Source organism: Macaca thibetana, chromosome 2 (assembly GCF_024542745.1).
Source record: "Macaca thibetana thibetana isolate TM-01 chromosome 2, ASM2454274v1, whole genome shotgun sequence".
Taxonomy (NCBI): domain Eukaryota; kingdom Metazoa; phylum Chordata; class Mammalia; order Primates; family Cercopithecidae; genus Macaca; species Macaca thibetana.
In genome coordinates this window covers 141,775,833-141,795,754 of record NC_065579.1, presented here as the reverse complement: position 1 = coordinate 141,795,754, position 19,922 = coordinate 141,775,833, and the positions used below count along the sequence as shown (strand labels likewise).

Genomic DNA, 19,922 nt, shown 5'->3' with positions numbered 1-19,922 from the left:
TGGCATGAACTCCCACGGACTATGGTGTTAGAGGTGGCTGCTTGGTGCCCGTTCCCAGCCTGGCCAGGAGATGGCAAGATGAGGCACTGAAGCTGAGACCTGGTTTAATGAACTGTCTCAGCATCTGCTCAGGTGCTGCTTGTCAGAGGGAAGAGAACAAACCGGTGAGGGTTCCTCAAGAGCCACCACTATGGAGCCTCTGTCCAAAACACACACAAGCTAAATCTGAGATAGTTCCTCCCAGGAAAGAGAAAGCTCCTCAATCTCTGAACTCTGGAGGGCTCTGGTAAACAGCTGAGAACTGAAGCAGGAGTCAACCTCAGGGTTCTGGAGGCAGTGTACCCACTCAAGTAACATGGGACATTTTTGATTTGGTCTCCCATTACGATGCCTCAGGAGAGGCCAAGAGCAGAATGGACAATCCCTGACAGACCTTAAGTAGCTCCCTGCATTCTATGTCCAACATTGCCAAGGAATTATCTCTGTACACAGGTCAAGCTTTGGGAACACAAAGCAGCCTCAGGTCCACACAAGCGCACACATGGCTGATCCAGAAACAGCAACAATGAAGAAACAACTGAGATCAACACACACAAAATACTCACAGGTTCACTTTGATATTGCACATCAGCGGCCCCATTTTATAAAAATCTCATAGCTAATTAGTTAATAATAAAATGAAGGGTACACTGGGATGTAAAATACAGAACACATTCCTGGAAATTTCTTTGTATTTCATGTCATCACTAAAAACACAAGAGCTCTACAGGCACAGCCAGCCTATTCACATAAACTCAAACTGCACCAAATTTTAGCAAACAGAGAAAAAGGTGGATGCCTTCAAATTCAGTGGATGAAGCTATGGCAGTTTGATCTTGAAAATCTCTTAATGTTCTATCTAAGTTACAATAGTCATGCAGAAAGAAAGCGAAAAGCAGAGTTCATTGAAGATCCCAAGCACACTGGTGGAGGTAAAGTTGGGGGTGGGGGATTTAATCTGAGCTTGGGGGGAGAAGGAGAGGAGCTGGGTTTTCTTTTTGTGGTTTCCATTTCTCCCCTGTCCACCCCCCTACTCCCATTTCACCCCACATTATGTATTACTTTTAAAAACACTATTAAACCACCCAGAAGATAGAGTCACACTGGACTTGGGAGAGGCACAATTCTTTTGTACACTGTTGACAAACAGCCCTGGAATCACAAGTTATACAGAGAAAACATAAGTGAGCATTACAAGCACAAACAGGAACAGGTAAACAACCAGACAGAGGAGCTGACACTGCATAGGAAAAACACAGTCCAGTCAGCATTGAAAGAACGCAGCAACGGCACCAGTGGGAGGGTCTGTTTTCCCCTCCCCGCTTTCCTTTCTTTTGTTTTTGGCTTAAAATTTCTGCTTTGAAAAATTAACTACCAATCATTTTAAGAAGCTTGGACTTGTTTTGGCCCTACTGCAATGCCATTACAGTCGAGAATATACTGTAAACAACCTTGAGGGGGTGGCCGCTGAGGTGGGGTCTTGCTTGAGTCCGGATCCTTAAGTGTTCCGCTCTGGAAGACAAAAATGCAAGAGATAAAAACAAAACTCCAAGCCACTGAATTCCAAAGAGAAACCACGTGGCTCCATGGCAAGGCCAGAGTGGAATCCAGTGGGATCTGGCCATAGGCTTCTGCTGCTCCAGAAACACCTTAAAGGGGATCCTCGGCCTCAGGTATTGCTGGGACAGTGTGGGGAGTCTGGGGCTTGGAGCCACTCTGGTAAAAATGCCTGAGACCTCTTCAACCCCTTTTTCATTTTCCTCCATTTAGACTCATTCTTTCTAGAAGCTTTGCGTCCTCTAGCACCACCTGGTTTCCTCTCTGGTTTTCTGGTGCCTGCCCATGTCCAGCTCCCACTCCTATGTATAGGCCTGGCTTTCTAAAGGAAAGGGAGGGCCAATGCCAAACCCCAGAGACAGGGTTGGACTATAGGTGGCTCTAGGGGCAGGCGAGCAGGAAGGCAGGGGGAGGAGTGTATGTGTGCGCATGCCCGCGCCCAGCTGGACCTAGTGACTTGCCTAGGCTTGGCTCACTTCTCATCTGGAGTTAACTCCGGAGTGGGATCAGTTCTGGGGCTGACTCAGAGAATCAGATCCACTCTTTGGACTCGGCTGAGAACTCCCGAAGGGAGGAACTTGAAGAAAGGGGTTGTCATGTGTTTCCCAGGGCCCTCCTTACCTTAGAGGGAAGGAATAAGACATTAATGTTTGTAACAGCGCGCAAGGCCAGGCTGTTTTTCCCTCCCAAACAGCATGATTACACTTTACCCAACAGCATGGCTCCGATCCCATGCTCCCTCTCCCAGCCGTGATTCTGATTATGCCCTGACGGGATCAAAGACCTGTGCGAGTTAGTTTGTCTAATGTTTGTATTAGAGGCAGTGAACGTTTGGAGTCTGAGTTCAGCACAAGGGAAATGCTCTGTGAAGCCTAAAGCCTGCCAAGTGTGCTGATGGTGATGTCAATGAGGGGCTTCCAAGGCAAGGCGGTGGCTGAAAACAAGCATGTCCTCAGTGAGCACCCACTTCCCCTTTAGTGCTCCTCTCCCCTTTTGACGTGCCCCTCAGCCCTACTCCCACATTAAAGCTGCTTCTCCTCCTGTTCCCCATTTCCCTTGGGCATCCCATTCTGGCCATTTATTTCCCTGCCTATTACGGCCTGTTTTCAGCTCCACTGCCAGGGAAGTGTTACCTTCTCAGTATCACAGCCTTTTAACCGCATTACTCGGGACTGTTCTACTGAGAGGATTTGGGATCGTAACCAGGAGGGGGCCTTTGAAATGTCCTCAGCGCCACCACATCAGAGAGTACCCATTCTACCATAACCCCCAATCCCCCACAAGTCACAGTGAGAACCCTACTTCCTTTCTCCTCTTCTGGGGACCTTCTTGGGATCCATAAGGCACAGTCTGAGCCTGACACTGCAATACCCACACCTGGGAAACCAGCTGGAAACCACTCCATCCCAAGCGACTCCGTCCCTTCAGGACTCCTCCACTTTTCCCTCCTGGTGTCTGAGTCACCACCTTCCCTTGACTAACTTTAGTCAGGCCTTTATCATTTCTTGCTAGATGAGTCTCCTAATTCTTTCATCTCTTTCTTTCCAATCTGTCTTCTCTGGGGCTACCTATTATCCTCCTAAACCTTTTTTCTAGTTGTGTCTCTTAACTTCTCTAAATCATCTAGAGCTGACATTTATGGAGTGCTTACTGTGTTCCAAGTAACATGGGTGCACTATCGTGCACTCTCTGTACCTCACTGTATGAGGTAGACACTATTTCATCAGCACTCCTGATTGCTTCAGCATGGCTGGGCTCACCCTTTCTAGCCTTCTCCCTCCTTTATGTCATAAACAGCTGCTCAGTCCAGGCCTGATTCTCTACTGTTCATTCGCTAGTCTGGCCCATGCCTTCAACATCACAGCCTCTCATGGTCAGAGACAGAAACTTAGGTGAAGGACAGAAAAAGTCACAGTTTGTGAAGCTGCTGGACTGGCTCTTGCTGGTCCCTCCCCTCGGGCCTCACGTCTGGTGCCACTGAAGGGTCCCAGTGCATCATCTCAAATGCTGGCCAAGAGCAGTTGATGATGTTCTCCTCCCAGAGAGGGTTACAGAAAACTATGTGGCATGAGAGCAGAACCAGGGCCAGTGGGCAAAAAAGGTCAAGGCAGACTTTCACTTACAAGCAGAACTTTCTTTTGCAAAAGCAGTGAGATAGGCTGTTTTGGGAGGTAGATGTATGTGTTCACATAGTGGGTAGTGAATGACCTGACAAAGACATCATAGATAATATTCCTTCTTTAAATATGAGATTGATTAGATGAATGCTAAGGTTCCTTCCAATCCTGTGAAACTGTGATTCCAAGAAAACATTTTAAATCCCATAGATTAAGCTTTAATGGTAGAACTCCAGACACAGGATGAGCTCACAGGGGTGATCATACCATGCGGGCTAGCCTTGTCCTTCCTCAGCCATGGAAATATACATGTAAGACACCCACGAATGAACTAAGCCCAGAAGTGCCCTTCTCCAGGCTTCAGAGGAAGAGCTCCCGGAGGCAGTCCTTTGGGCTGGAGCCTGGGAATATGCTTTGGCCACACTTGATGGCGCCTAGGAAGCTTCTCTTGGCCCCGGCTCCACTGAGATTGTATATGGAAGACTTCTCAGGGGCTACAGGAGGTGGGGAGGAGAGTTCCCAAGGACTGTCCCTTGCCAGGCTGAGACTCCCTGGCTCCACCCACAAGCCTGCTGTCAGCTAGGGTCTCCGGGCCTATTCCCTGTGGGGCTTGGCTACCATGGGATCTGTTTCCAGTCACCCAGAGCATCCTGGGATGCTGAATTCCACAGAAGTCTGGCCACTCTGGCGTCACTGCCAAAGTCTGGCGTGGAGCCAGCCCACAGCAGCAGAAACTCATGGCCAGACTGAGAGGCAGAATTTTGCTCAGGAAGTTGGATTGATTCAAACAGGTAAGAATGTGAAGTTCAGTGCTTGTGCCTAGCTGTACACAAAATGGAAGGGGAATAAATGACCTTATAGCAGCATAAGAAAAAACCCAGCTGGGCGCAGCTCACGCCTGTAATCCCAACACTGTGGGAGGCTGAGATGCGTGGATCACTTGAGCCCAGGAGTTTGAGACCAGCCTGGATAACATGATGAAACGCTGTCTCTGCAAAAAATACAAAAATTAGGTGGGTATGGTGGCATGTGCTTATAGTCCCAGCTACCCAGAAGGCTGAGGCAAGAGGATAGCTTGAGCCTGGGAGGTAGATGCTGCAGTGAGCCAGGATCACACCACTGCATTCCAGCTTAGGCAACAGAGTGAGACCCTGTCTCAAAAAAATATATAAATAAATAAACCACAGACAACCTTGGGTTTACAGAGTGACAACAGGCTCAGAGAGTGTCAGACTGTAATGATGCTGCCAAAAATCAGATGCAGCTGGAGGTATGTCTGTGTCTTGACAAGGGGAAGTGATAGGACCACTGTTCTTTTGGCTGATCAAGCCTCATGAGAGCGCACTGCAACCAGTTCTGGTCAATTCTTAAGGGGGATGCTAGCAGAAAAACATGGGTACATGGAGCAGATAGGATGGTGAACAGTCTCAAAATGACATCTTTATGCATGTGACTTTGGGCAAGTTACCCTGAGTCACAGTTTCCCAAATGGTATAAATGAGGTAACCATGGAAGCACTGGAAGACTGAAATTAGTCAAATGTATATCTGAATAGTGTCAAGGGCTGGCTTGGGTAGTAGTGAGCTTCCTGGCATGAGAGGTATTTCAGCAGTGCTTGGACAAACTCTGGTCAGAGGGGCTCACATAGCTGCAGGCACATGACTTCTACAGGCCCTTCTAGCTCTGGGCTTCCATGAATTCGTTTATGCATTTCTTTTTCCCAGTTCTTCAGGTGTGTGAGAACTGAGACAAGCCTTTCTTAGCTACAGAGTTCAAGACCAGCCTGGACCAGCTACAGAGTCTTGAACTCAGCAAGACCTAGGGTTATTGGGCCTGTGCAGAGATGTCTTGCAGGTATAGGCTTTCAGGGCTTGGCAAAGAGAGTGTGCTGCTTCTATCAAAGCTAATTGGGCTGGTATCCTGCTATGCTGAATCCACTGGGCTTAGTGATCAGAGAAGCCAGGGAGGAAGGAGAGAGCTGGTGAAGCTCAGAGACTTCTCCAGGTTGGTAGGTCCACCACTTGTTAAGGGAGGAATGCAAGGGTTTTCCTTACATAGAGATACAGAGTCACAAATGCCCAGCTTACTCCATTCTTACCTTCCCCTCTGTTGATGTCAGAGCACCAAAAGGGCAGGGTGCGCGGTATTGTGAACTCCCTGAACTGGGGCCCAGAAGATCCAGCTCTCCTGCTTAGCAGCTGTGTGACCTTGGGCAAGTCAGTTGCCTTCTCTTTGCTGATATGTGAAACAAAGATACACTTGCCAGCCCAAGACATCTTAAATAAGCATTGTTAGGCTTAAACTAAAGAGCGTGCTTTGTAAACTGTAAAGTGTTAGACAATGTAACTGAGCATCCTACTATTATTAAATAATAAATATAAATCCAAAGGAAGGGAGGTCTAATGTTAGAATCAGTGAAGAAGATATTGTTGTGTGGTTTCCTGTCACCTGATGCATACTTTCATGAATAGGGAATTCTGGTCTGGGTTATACCATGCCTTCTGTATATTGCTTAGTTCCAGCAAGGTCCCTGCAAAAATGGTAAATATTAGCTCTTGAGATGATTGGAAAGGAAATCACTGGCCTGCGAGAGAAACCAAGCCCATGGATGAGGGTTTGCGGGTTTTTGTCAAAGGCAACTTTAAAATGCCATCCCGTGGCTTTCAGCAGACAAGCTGGAGAAAGGAGCTCCTGAAGTCCCAGCAGGATGGAAAGCTGAGGAAGGAAAGACATTAAGTGACTCAACACTTGTGAGCTATTGGCCTGAGACCAGCTGCTCCAACCAAGGAGGAAGGCCTGTGCTTGCTCAGCATATCTGAGACAGGAAATTGGGAAAGGGTCCCAGGGTCTGGCCCCAGGAAAGAGGCCAGGCCAAGCTCCTTGCCGGACACGCCACAGAACTATTCTGATCAGCTCCCCCAGGCCCTGCTTCCCCGGTCTAGGACCCCAGGGAGAATGAGGCAGCGGGAAAGAATGTGGTCGGGAGGTTGTAGGTTTAGTCGGTGCAAAGGGGACCGCATGTTTTGAGGCACCTTGGGATCTTTCTGGGCTTGCCCCTGCAGTCACCAGCGCCCACCTTCCTTCCTCCTTCTAAAAGGTGCCCAGGGATGAGCTGCTTCTCCTTCCCTCCTGGGGGGAGTTGCTTCTCTGTGTGCAGAGCTCATCTCCGGGAGGGGGGCCCTCTCATAACCTAGGACCCAAGAAATATCCCATGGGGGCAGTCCCTGAGTCTTCTGGGGGCACTGAGGGGCAGGTCACTCAAGGTCAGAATGTCAGCTTCAAATGATTAAACATGTCCCTGAAAAGTTAAGACAGTCCCAGAATAGTTAGCTTCTCTTAATAGTCTGTTAAGGGATCTAGTCACTAGTGGCTTTATCTGAACCTGCCCCAAATCTCCTCACGTTCTCAGCTTATACTCACTGGGGAAGAAATTCACTAAAGCCATTCCTGCTGTGGGAAGCAGGAAGGCATTTCATTTGTCCTAAATTTACCTCTTCTAAGCTGAAGTGAAGCCCTGTTAGTCTCATGTTGGGGATCGGAGAGACTTTTGGACCCCTCCCTAACTGGATAGCCCTTTAGATTCCACTTCTCAGAGTGAAGAAACCCCTTCTTAGGCTTGGTCTTCTTGCACTCAGGAGACCTCATCTTTTTTAGAACAGGGGCGGCTAATCTTTTGGCTTTCATGGGCCACACTGGAAGAACTGTCTTGGGCCACATACACTAACACTAACGATGGCTGATGAGCTAAAAAAAAAAAAACAACTGCAAAATATCTCATAATGTTTTAAGGAAGTTTATGAATTTGTATTGGGCCACATTCAAAGCCATCCTGGGCTGCAGGTTAGACAAGCTTGTTTCAGAGCCTTTGTGGCTGGAAAAACCTCGCTGAAAATGTTTTGTTTCTTTTTATACCAGAGAACCCATATAAAAAAGGCCTGGTAGAATGTCCCACCAGAGACCAGAGGTTATTCAGCCTCAGTCCTTCAATTCTGAATTCTCATCACAGCCTTTCCCAGGTCCCGTGGCTGCACACAGTCTGGACCCCAGCATGTCAGGCTTGGAAGGAGATTGTATAAGTTACCTGTTCCAACAGCCCCAGTCCCCAGCCCTTGCCTTTCACCATGTGCCTTACAAGCTGCTCATCCTGCTCAATGTCAGCAACAATGTAGCAGCCGCATACCATTTCTGAGTGTTAGAGAGTTTACTCCCTACACTAGTTCAAAACCAAGCAGATTTGCCTTTTGGAATCAGTTCTATCCCATGACAGCATCAGAGAGCTAAAGATATTAATTAATGCACTCCTTGAGATGTCTGCTATTCAACTGCAATTCCTTTAACTTTTACTCATAGCACAGATTTGCCAATTGCCTCAACCTCCTGGTTTCTCTCCTCTGAGCACATTCTGATTGGAGTTAGAGTTTGTCCTTGTTATACTGTAACCCTCAGACTAGAAACATTTCGGATGTGCTCTGATCAGCTCAGGGTAGGAGAAGAGGCTCATCTTCATTCTGGACACCAAATGTATATGAATGCTTCCAAAGGCTGAGTCTTAGAATCATTCCCCATGGGTCTAACCCACCAGCCAAATGGGAAGCCAGCTCTGTGGCATAACTGAGGGACACTGAAGAGAGAACAGTTCCCATCTTAGTCCGTCAGTGTCTGAAATTCCTGCATGAGCAATTCAGCTTTCTGGCTCTGGAGAATTTTACAGGAAAATAAAAAAAGTGGAACCAGTATAATGAGAAATGAAAAAAACATTAGCCACATGAAGGAGAAGACCAGATGCCATCTCTACTGGCAAGGCCTGAAAGCTCTGTCCCCCTGAAGTTCTCTCCCTGGTTCCTGGGAGTCTGAAGAGCAGCCCACACCTCACCAGAGCCCTAGGACGCAAGGCCCAGCTCAGATCCTAGACAAGAGACCCCAAAAGTCAGTGAATGTGTAGGAGGGGTGGTGGGAAGGCAGTGGCACAAGGAAGAGACTCTGTAGGTATACAGCCTAGAGGCTTTGGCCATCAATGGCCACCAGGTGTCACTGCCACCTCGAGAACAGTCTCTCTAAAGCATTTCAGAGTCCATGTACAGAGACAGAGGGTCAGTAGCTGCCGCTGACCCTCACAGCAGCCCACAAGCTGGCAGTCCGGCCAGGCTGAGGCCAAGCTGTCACCAACCAGATCAGGCTTTGCCACTCACCTCCCTGCTCTTGGTGACATGGCCAGTGCTTCTTATGCCCTTTCCCCTATTCCTTTGAAATGTGTGCAGCAGCTGGTTCAGGCCCACCCCCACGTCTTTGCTCTTTGCTTTCTATAATTAATCCATCCCAGGCTGGGGAGCTGGCTGGTAACAAGGTAAGGTATGCCCTCCAATCACCATCCTCACCCCTAAGTCCCAGCTCCCTGTCCCCACTATAGGTGTTCCTCTGGAATCAAATACATGAAAGCACTAATGCTAGAGCTAAGGGCAAGGATAGAGAAGGAGAAAGAGAGAAGGGTAGACAAGCAGCTAGCCACAAGTCTGTCCTGGTCTTGGTCTAGAATTCTGGGCAGGAGCAGCTCCTAGGGCTTATGACTCAGACCAGAAGCTCTTTCAGCCTGAGCTTCCACAGCCACAGAAGAAAGAGGCCAGCAGGAGGCACCTATGAGGAATGGTGACAATGCCTGTGGGCAAGTTAGTGACAACACCTAAGGGCTCAGCTGGCCATGTAAAGTCCTGGCTGGGATGCAGGTAATGTTCCTCGGTTCACATCCTTTCCACTTGCATGCTACCAAGATCATCATCCATAGGACCTGACATCAATCCAATAGGCTGATAGGGGTGTTAAAGATGCCTATTCCAAATGATGAACTCACTCAACAAATATGTATTACAATGGCACATCAAAGGGAGTGGGGTAGGAATGGTTTGCTTGGTGGGAAGAGTATTTTATCAACGTCATTTGTATAGAATTGCTATCATATGTTGATAATAAAAAGCAGGCCAACTTAGTTATTTTAAAAATTTTCTATAGTCAACTGCTTGCACCTGGGCAAACCACTCTCACCTGCCTCCCCTTGGTACACCCTTGATGTATTAAATGGCTACTAGGTGCTAGATACTGTTGCCCTAGAGATATAGCCATAAACAAGTCTGTACTCTTGAGAACCTTACATTTTAGTAGAAGAGACAATGAAATAGACAAGAATAATCTCAACTGGTAGTAAGCGCTATGCAGAAAATTAAAGAAGGGACAGGTGGTAGCCAGTGAGTAGGTGGCAGCTTTGGATTGGATAGTTGAGGAAGTATCAGTTATACTGTTAAGGAAAAGCCAGTTATGGCCGGGCACGGTGGCTCATGCCTGTAATCCCAGCATTTTGGGAGGCCAAGGCAGGTGGATCACGAGGTCAGGAGATCGAGACCATCTTGACCAACATGGTGAAATCCCATCTCTACTAAAATACAAAAAATTAGCCGGGCGTGGTGGCAAGTGCCTGTAGTCCCACCTACTTGGGAGGCTGAGGCAGGGGAATTGCTTGAGTTCGGGAGGCAGAGGTTGCACTGAGCTGAGATGCGCCACCGCACTCCGGCCTGGCGACAGAGCAAGACTCCGTCTCAAAAAAATGCAAAACTAAGAGGGAAGAGCATTTCAGAGAGAAAGTATAGCCTAATACAAAGATCCTTACCAGTGTGGCTAGGGCACAGTGAGCAATAGTTAGGATAGTACAAGGGCAAAGAGGCAGGTAGGGGCCTACATAAATTGCTTGGGAAAAACAGTGTTGTGGGGACAAGATTAAGGGAAAAAAACTAGAGTTCTGTGTTATGTTTAGGGTGCCCTTAAGATATGCAAGTAAGGATGTCAAGCAAGAATTAGAAATATGAGTCTGGAGTTTGAAGGGGTGGTCAGGGCAGGACATAGATATGGGCTGGCCAAGACCACCAACAAATATATACATTGACCAAGTTCTGGGGCACTGATGTTTAGACACTCAACAGAAGTGGAAGAATCAGCAAAGGAGGCCAAGAAGGGGAAGCCAATGATGTAGAATGAAAACCAAGTGAGGGTGGGGTCTCAGGGGCCTAGAAAATAGTGTTTAGAGGAGGGAGTGGTCAACTGCATCAAATGCTACTGAAAAGTCTGAAAGATTAGAACAAAAGTGACCACTGGACTCAGTGACATGGAGATGACTTTTTTTTTTTTTGAGACAGAGTCTCGCTCTGTCACCCAGGTGCAGTGGCGTGATCTCGGCTCACTGCAATCTCCACTTCCCGGGTTCAAGTGATTCTCCTGCCTCAGCCTCCCAAGTAGCTGGGATTACAGGCACCCGCCACCACACCCAGCTAATTTTTGTATTTTTTAGTAGAGATGGGGTTTCACCATGTTGGCCAGGCTAGTCTCGAACTCCTGACCTTGTGATCCACCTGCCTTGGCCTCCCAAAGTGCTGGGATTACAGGCGTGAGTCACAGCAGCCGGCCTCATGGAGGTGACTTTGACAAGGGCAATTTCAGTGGGATGGTGGGAGTGGGATGCTGACTACAGAGGACAGGAGAGACAATGTGGTAAAAGGGAGACGGTGTCTGAAACAACTTTCCAATAATCTTTTGGAAAAAGAGACATTGATGGTGGAGAAGAGAGAAGATACTTGAAAACAAAAAGGAGATAGAATTTAGGTCACAAGTGGAGGGTGAGCCTTCGAGCAGATTCATGTGGGTGGAGGTGCAGATAAGTGGGTGGATGTGATAGCAGGGACACGAAGGTAATCTAGTTTGACAGTTCCATAGTCCTGGACTTATGATGGCTGAAATGTCTGCTCAAATGTAACCAATGAAAATGTGCTATTATCTAGAGGAAATTGGAAGTGGGAATATGACCGGTACAGTCATGGCTTTAAGCTCAAGTTGTGGAGTTTTGACAACTGTGGCTGACTGTTGGATGTCTTCTGCCTTCTGGGTGGCCTGAGGTCAAGGCACAAGGCTCAGGAGGAAGCTCATAGAGGTTACCAGAAGATACCATCTGAGAAATGATGACCTCTGAATTCACTCATTATTTCAATTTAGAACATAAACGTTTTGGACAGCAACTTTAAGTCCGAAGGCTATTAACTAATTTTAAGCACACACTCTGCATTTCCATGTTAGTCAACGGAAATGCAGATCAATAAGGCATTGTCCTTGCCCGCAGGGGCTGAAAGTATTTGAGAAACATTTGCTATATTAACTTAATCATGTGTATAGTAAAGAATTTGGCTTTGCCCTAAGAGAATTCTGGCCTTTGTCTTTGGCTCCCCGGAAGTAACCTCTACACTCCTGGAGTTTCTGGAGTGATAGGAGTGTCTCTTGTCACTCATAGTAGGTCCCTCAGGCCACATGGTATTATCCTGACCTCCAAGGAGGGAGGAGCCAGAGGCTGAGTTCAACCAGGTGATCAATCAGTCATGCCTACATGACGAAGCCCCAGTAAAAACTGTGAACCCTGAAGCTCCGAGGAGCTTTCTCAGTTGTTAATACTCTATGCATATTGTCACATATCAAAGCCAGGAAGGGAATGAGTCCTAACTAATGGAAGCTTTGTGTTTGAAACCCTCCCAAATTCTGCTCTACACATCTTCCTTTGGCTTAGTTTTGACCTGTATCCTTTCTCCATAATACACTGTAACTGTGAGTATAATAGCTTTCAGTGAGTTCTGTGAGTTCTTCCAGAGACCTGTCAAACCTGAGAGTGGTTTTAGGAACTTCCTGAACTTTCAGGTGATGTTAGGAGTGAGGGTCTTATGGAGACTTCGCAGTTTGGCTAACTTCAGACTTTGCAGTTTGGCTAACTCCAGGTATTATGTGGCCTTAGAATTGAAAGGGATCTAGACATCATCTAATTCAACTCCATTTTATAGGTGAGGAAACAGAGGTCTAGAGACGGGAAGTGACTTGCCCAAGGTCACATAATGTTATAGCAGAGTGAGGATTAGCCCTTATGTGTCCTGACTCCCAGCATGGTATGCATTCCACAATATCCTTTGGATATGAATATAAGGCTGAGCAAAAAAAAGCTTATCCTTGAGTCAAACTGACTTTGCTACAAGGAATTTCTGAAAGAGATGCTACATTTAGGGAGCTTATCCCTTGCTATGTTTTCTGCCTTGACACTGACGTATTGTAGATTTCTCTTACAAAATGTTCAAGCTACAACATTTAATGTTTATAAAATAAGGGGCTTATACCAAAGAAGGGCTAATAATGCTTTTTTGTGGGGTAGAAAATTTTGTTCTGTAAATTATCTCTTTGCTTTGTAACTTTTATACTTTAGACACCATTTTGTATAATATGGATTGTCTTGCTACAAGGGATCTTAGTGTGTTCAACCTTTAATTTTAGACACAAAGATGCTGAGGCACAGAAATGGGAAGAAACCTACCCAAGGTCACCTGGTGAAGCAGTGGCAAGGACAGGGCTAAATGCAGGTCTCCTGACTCTTAGCATGGCCTTCATTTTAGTTCAGAATGACTTTCCTTGTAGAGGGTCATGAAAGTTTACACATTTTGTAAGTACTTAAGGGCCCTTCACAGAATCCCAGAGCAGCCCATTCTGTCTGGGTAATGTCAGGTTCTCTTACCCTGTCATAAATTCTTTAAGATACTACCAGATGTTCTCTGTTTTTCTTAGTATTAAAGGGAAGAAGGAACTCCTTGTCACTCTTCTGCTACAGCAGGGACAAGCAGTAATCTGGTTTGCAGATTCTCTCTCATTATCTAGTGTGGACTAAAGGGCAGAACTAGGATTCACATATCTTGATTCCATCACATTTACAAAATCATAAAATCTCACCATAGGCCTGATTTTTTTCAACCATAAAAATCTTTTTATCATCTCTAGTTAAATATAGTAATTAAATAGTGGGTTTGTATCTCTAACAGGCAATTAACTTTTGTTTTCCCAGTTACCCTACTGTGATTCTCTAGTAACCAAAACACTCATAAGAGCTAATACATAACAACATACCATCATACAGGGCTATTCTCAACTCAGATACCCAGAAAGAGTCAGGGTCCACATTTATCAGCCCAGAAGTTCCCATTTATCAGGATTAGTGAAGATGGAAGTATTCTACTCAAAGAAATTTTCAGAGCACAGAAGGTCTCTAGATATCAGTGGGGAAACTTGAGATCCAGAGAGGGAACTGACTTATCAATTGTTACACTGTTTTATGTGCTGGTCACCAAGCCAATAAATGAAGAGTCTAGAATTCAAATTTGGGTAGTTCTCACTTCACAGCCCACACTCTGAATCACTATTCTATTCTACCTCCCTAACTGTTTAAAGTTGGATTTTGAAGGAAAGCTATCCGAGAGAATTCTCATTTATAAATAATAAAACTTGAGCCCAAGAAAGGCTAGTTATTTCCCCCACAAACTTACACAGCTATTTAGAGGAAGAGCTAGACTTAAGATTCAGTTTTTGATTCATTGTCCCAAGTTCTTAACATTTCATAGTATAAACATTTAGTGGAGTTGGGGATACTTTTGAAAGATGAGATACCTCTTGCATGGGAATAAAGACCTTTCCCTGCCACAGGGTCTGATGTTCCACAAAACTTCAGTGTGGATTTCCCACTAGACCTGCAGCTGGAATGCTGTTGCCATGAGTGTGATTGGCCGACTGAAGAAGGCCACTTCTCTCTTAGGAAGGAAAGATTTCTAATTTGAGTTTTGCCTTGTCACTCTCTCCCAGAATGAGGGACCTGATTCTCCCCTTTCCAGACCAGCTTATTTCTCAGAAAGAGCCTTCCTTATTTACAAAGATAGCAGGCTCGACACAGTGAAGCAGTGAATAGACAGTAAGTGATGTGACCCAGCTCTTCCTCAAATACCTCTCAGTTTAAAATCGGGAGCATCCTGAGTCCCAGGTGAAACTGGCTCTGGTTCCCTGGAGACTTCAGGTTCAGAGGAAAGAGATCCAGTGCTCCTCTGGTTAATTATATAATTGATATTGCAGATTGCTGAGAAGGCCCCTATAAGGGGTGGTGAAAAATAATCAGGCCTCCAGGGGAAAGGGAAGGGAAGGAAGAGGGAGATGTCTCCTTAGATCCCATTTAGGCCTGTGGGCATCTGGCCTGTACTCCATTCTTTAGGCCACCAACATCTAGAGCAGTGGGCTTGGGAATGGTTCTTGGCTCTGCTATGTCTCTTCCTAGCTGCTTACCTGTGGCTGCTGGGTTGTTAGGGGTCTCTGAGGAGACAGGGCAGGAGTCCTGGACAGCAGCTGGTTCATCTTGCTGATGACTAGTTCGGTGATGAGTTGCCTGTCCTCTACCTGATGTTCCCCAATCAGTGGCATGCTACAGTCCATGACCTGGTGGGAGATGTGTCCCAGGTGAGGAAAGGGGTCTGGAAACATAAAAGGCCTGGTACAATCTTTCAGAATGGGTAGAAATTAAGCCAGCAGAGGTGGATTGGAGATGAAGCAGGAGTTCTTGTCTTCAGCTGGAAGTATGATCATTTGCAGAAATAGGATCTTTGTCACTTCCTTCTACAAACCTTTGCCTCAGGTCTTTTCCCCAAGCTTTACCCGTGCCAGGGCTCAGTGAGACCACAAATTGCTGAATGAAGGTAGCCAGAAGAGGTAAAAAGCAAGGAGAGGGTAGAGCCTCAGGGCGCAAAAGTTTGCAGGAAGGGAGCAGGCAGATGTGAAAGACATCCCCTTAAATCTCTGATTAGGAGCATGCACTTTTCATCTCTGTTACTTTTCACCCACAGAATCTCTATCTCTAAGCATGCTCTGCTCACTAAATGACCAGGTTCATCCCTCTGTACCTGAACTGGGATGCCCTCCCTTCTCACCACCAATCCTGGTTCTTCCTGTACCTCAAGGCTCAGATCAGTGTTTTCCTCCTTTAGGAAGTGTCTGCCTCACAGACTCCATAGTCCAACTTTCTCAATTATGGATGAGGAAACAGAGGCCCACCTAGCAAGGAGAGGTGTGACCATTCAGAAGGTTACAGACCATGCAGGAAATGAGAGAGATTCTGAATTTGAAGCCTACTTTGGGCTCCTGACACCAATATCCTGGAAATACCACCAAACTCTTAGCAAGGAGTCTTTCCTGCTCCCAGCCAGATTGGGTAGGAATGTGTGTGAAGGATTCATACTGCCACTGGCTTTCCTTTAAAACAGGAAAAGGGAGTCAGCAAACTTGTGTTAGAGGACCAGGCAGAGTAGTGTCTCCAAGGCTCAGAGAGATGCTAAGAAGAATGTTCTGCATCTGGTGCCCGGCTGAGACACTGATTCACTCTGTGGTCTTGGGAACATGTTCATGGTGTTAGGCCTCAGTTTCCTCACCTGTAAAATGAGCAGGTTGGACAGAATGACTCCCAAGGGTGGCTTTCTGAGATAGAGAATGGTAACATCACTACAGCCTTCCCAGAGGAATGACTAGTATCCCAGGAACCCATATCCAACATCTTTTACTCCTGGCTAGCAGGTTGGAAACAATAGCTACCCACTGATCTTGCTGGAACATTTCCATGGTTCAGGAGGCCCTAAATTAAAGGCAGTCTGAGCTGCCCACATAGTTCTTAAGCCTTGGGAGTTATCTCTTACTGCTTGGTCCAGACTTACCTCAAAAATGTAGTCTTTCCCATCTTTGCCATGTACAGCTTTGACGGCACAGATGTCCAGGCCGCCAAACATCTCAGAGCAGGTGTCCACCCACAGTTTGTACCTGGAGGTGATGGGGAGGTGTCCTGAAGCTGGGGCAATTCGCTCACCACAAAGCTCGCTTGCCGGTCAGGCTCTCCTTGCTGCCTCCATCTCTCCCACCTCCCATCCCCACTGCTCCCTCCATCTACCTGCATCAAGCACATACCCTTATTTACAGTGCCCTCCTCCATCTACTTTCCAGATCCTACCCATTTTTGCAGACTCAAAGCAGTTCTCACCACCTCTAGAAGGCCTCCTTGGCTATTCCAGCCCATGCCAATTACTCCTTCCTTGGAGCTTCTATGGTATGTACAGTCATCTTTTCCCATAGGCTGTTAGAAGAAGCCATGCTACTTCTTGACCACTTGCTGCTTAGAAACTTCTTCCACCAGATACTCTAGGTCATCATCCCTAAATTCAGCCTTCTATAAATCCCTAGGGCATGGACACAATGCGGCCAAATTCTTTGCTATGGAGTGGCAAGTGTGACCTTTGCTTCAGTTCCCAACAAGTTTCTTATTTCCATCTGAGACCTGTTAGCCTGGCCTTCACCGTCCATATTTTTATGAGCATTTTGGTCACAACCACTTAACCAGTCTCTAAGAAGTTCTGAACTTTCCCTCAGCTTCCTATCTTCTTCTGAGCCCTTCAAACTCTTCCAACCTCTGCCCGTTGCCCAGTTCCAAAGCCAATTCCACATTTTCAGGTATCTTTATAGCAACACCTCACTCCTTGATTAGTCTGTTTTGTGTTGCTATAAAGGAATACTTGAGGCTAGGTAATTATAAAAAAAAAAAAAAAAAAAGGTTTATTTTGGCTCATGGTTCTGCAGACTGTACAAAAAGCATGGTGCCAGCATCTGCTTCTGGTGAGGCCTCAGGAGGCTTTTACCTATGGTATGGCAGTCTTTATCTCTATCATCTGTCTTTATCATCAGTCCTGCCTGATCTTGTTAAATGGGATACTTGGGCCTTTTGTAAAACGTTTTATCTGTCCTGTTTGCTCCGTGACTCCCTTTGGACAGAGCTTAATTCCTAAACTTCTTCATCTAAGGAAGTCTCCCTCTCACTGGGTTGGAAACTGGACTTCTTCTCTCACTCACCTGTCTGACATGGCGATCTGCTCCAGCATTGCAGAGCCAGTGTTCGTCTTCCAGTTCCCTGAGATCGATGTCCTCCTGCAACAACATCCCACCAGGATAGGACAGGCAGTGAGCCATACCAGCAAGAGGAGGGCATGAAACTTTCCAGAATTTTAGCTTTCTGTTGCTTTCCACATCTGCTTCTCCCACAAATAGCCCAGAGGTCTGTCTGCTGAGCTCAGAGCCTGGGTGCCTCTGCCAAATCCCCACCTGCAATACCCTCCTCCTCTCTACAAGGGTCTTGCCCAGACGGCTCTGGCTCCACAGAGCCTTCCCTGATCTCTCAACTGGATGACCTCTTACTGTCCTTAGAACTCCTATAGGACTTTGCTTCTGCCCGATTTTCAAACTTAAATCTACTTTTTATTTGAGTTATTTGATCTGAGTCTTAAGTTCAGATTTTTCCACAAGCCTGAAAACCACTTGAAGGTATATATCATGTCTTGTGTTCCCAGAAGACTACCCATTCAGTATCTATACTGACTCAATACATACAAACTGAAGTCCATTGATCCTGAGAACTCCTGCAGGGTTCTTTATGAATATCTCCGAATGTCTTCCTTATTGGCTCACTCATTCATTCATTCAGTGTTAATTTCTGAAGGCCACTATAATACTAGCAATGTGACTCTGGGCAAGTCCATTAACTCTTCAGGGTTAAGTTGCCTTGTCTGTCAAATGCAGCCGATGGCATCAAGCCATCAGCCTCTTCTCTGCTGTGCCCACGGCACCCTCCATTCATGAATATGTGTTAGTGTCAACTAGTCGTAGACTAAACAGGAGGTGGATTACTTGGTTTCTGGTTCTGGATTTGCTCTTGATGGGCTGGATGACCTTCATAGAGTCATTTCGCCCCTCTGAGCCTGTTAACTGTTAACACAGGGCTGTCAGAAAGACGAACTGATACAGGTTTAAATTAACTATGAACACCCAAAATATGTCTTTTTAATTATTAGCCTTCACCCGGACACAGTCAAGAGGAAGGAGATGGCCTAAGGGACAGAAGAGTCCTGCTTACATTGTTGACAGAGCCCTTCCTGTGCTGCCCTTATCATGCAGTACTGTTAGAGAGTGGTCTCCCCAGAGATCTGATTTCAGACACTGAAGAACCTAGATATATGGCTCATTTTTCAGAACCACGAGGTGGCCCCATGAGTTAACGAACAAGGTCACAACAGTCCTTAAGCTTGAACAGTACTGACTGCTTTCCAAGGTGCCTCCTCACCAAACCCCTCATTTCAAACCCCCTATTGTGAGTAGGCTGAAATTCTTGCCCCTGCTTGAGTGATAAGAAAAATAAGACTCAGAAAGGTTAGAGGACTTGTCTGAGATTATATATAGTCCAAATAGGTATGAGATAAAAGTCCAAGAATCTTGGTTTCCTCACATGATGTGCTTTTCCCTACACTCCAGTACCTAATTCAGGAAAGGCAAAGAAACAAACTACTGAGTGGCTGGCAAAACCTGAGTAGAAACACAGAGACAGAATCATAATAAAAATAACTCTGTCTTCTTAACATTTGTGGTTTACAAATGTGTCCCTGTGACCAGACTGCTCAAGGCAGGGGCAGAGAGTCACTCACTTCCATGTCCCCAGCACAGAGCCATGGCACGTAAGAGAGTCTCACAAACTTCGGATTTGTACACTGACTCCCACGATTTTCAGGTTGCATATCCAACTCAACCTGAGCCAAAACTCATTTTACCATTCTATCTGTAGGTGTTAACTTTCTTCCCGCGATGTTTCCTTGGTTTATCAGGATATTCCTACTGCCTTGATGCATAATACAACGTGAAACACTGTTTCATCTATAGGCTTATTTATTTCATTAGTAGTAATATTAATAATTTTCATAATCTGAGAAGGCTTCACTTCAAAATGAGAAGTTTCAGTAGTAGAACCTTTCAATCACAAATTTTGAATGACTTCATGGCTGCCCATCACCATACCATATTATTTGAAGGACTCACTTACATAAACGCTTAAAATAAGAAAGTTAGGGCCAGATGTAATGGTTCATGCTGCAATCCCAGCACTTTGGGAGGCCAAGGCAGGCAGATTATGAGGTCAGGAGATCGAGACCATCCTGGTCAACATGGTGAAACCCCGTCTCTACTAAAATACAAAAAATCAGCCAGGCGTGGTGGCGGGTGCCTGTAGTCCCAGCTACTCAGGAGGCTGAGGCAGGGGAATCGCTTGAACCAGGGAGGCGGAGGTTGCAGTGAGCTGAGATTGCACCACTGCATTCCAGCCTGGTGATAGAACAAGACTCTGTCTCAAAGAAAAGGAAGACACTGAACCCCATATAATTGGTTTCAAGCCAGTCCGATAACCTCTATGACTTTTTCAACATTTAAGATACTAGAAAAAACATTATATAACCCTGTTGAAGTTAATTTATAGGTTAA

General features: G+C 46.1%; 3 protein-coding genes across 4 annotated transcripts in view; 1 reads left to right on the top strand and 2 right to left on the bottom strand.

Annotated features, from left to right (window-relative positions):
• The window catches only part of TSEN2 (tRNA splicing endonuclease subunit 2), a 728,632-nt gene that overhangs the window by 343,672 nt on the left and 365,038 nt on the right, over positions 1–19,922 (bottom strand). The window lies entirely within an intron of this gene.
• Positions 1–19,922, bottom strand: part of SYN2 (synapsin II) — a 188,903-nt gene that overhangs the window by 6,546 nt on the left and 162,435 nt on the right. For both annotated transcript variants that reach the window (XM_050781474.1, XM_050781473.1), the window contains exons 8-11: positions 17,475–17,549; positions 16,292–16,394; positions 14,877–15,026; positions 1,491–1,551 (exon numbers count right to left, since the gene is read on the bottom strand). In XM_050781474.1, the coding sequence (XP_050637431.1) occupies positions 1,491–1,551; positions 14,877–15,026; positions 16,292–16,394; positions 17,475–17,549 (389 nt within the window). The remainder of the gene's footprint in view (positions 1–1,490; positions 1,552–14,876; positions 15,027–16,291; positions 16,395–17,474; positions 17,550–19,922) is intronic.
• The window catches only part of TIMP4 (TIMP metallopeptidase inhibitor 4), a 328,069-nt gene that overhangs the window by 297,546 nt on the left and 10,601 nt on the right, over positions 1–19,922 (top strand). The window lies entirely within an intron of this gene.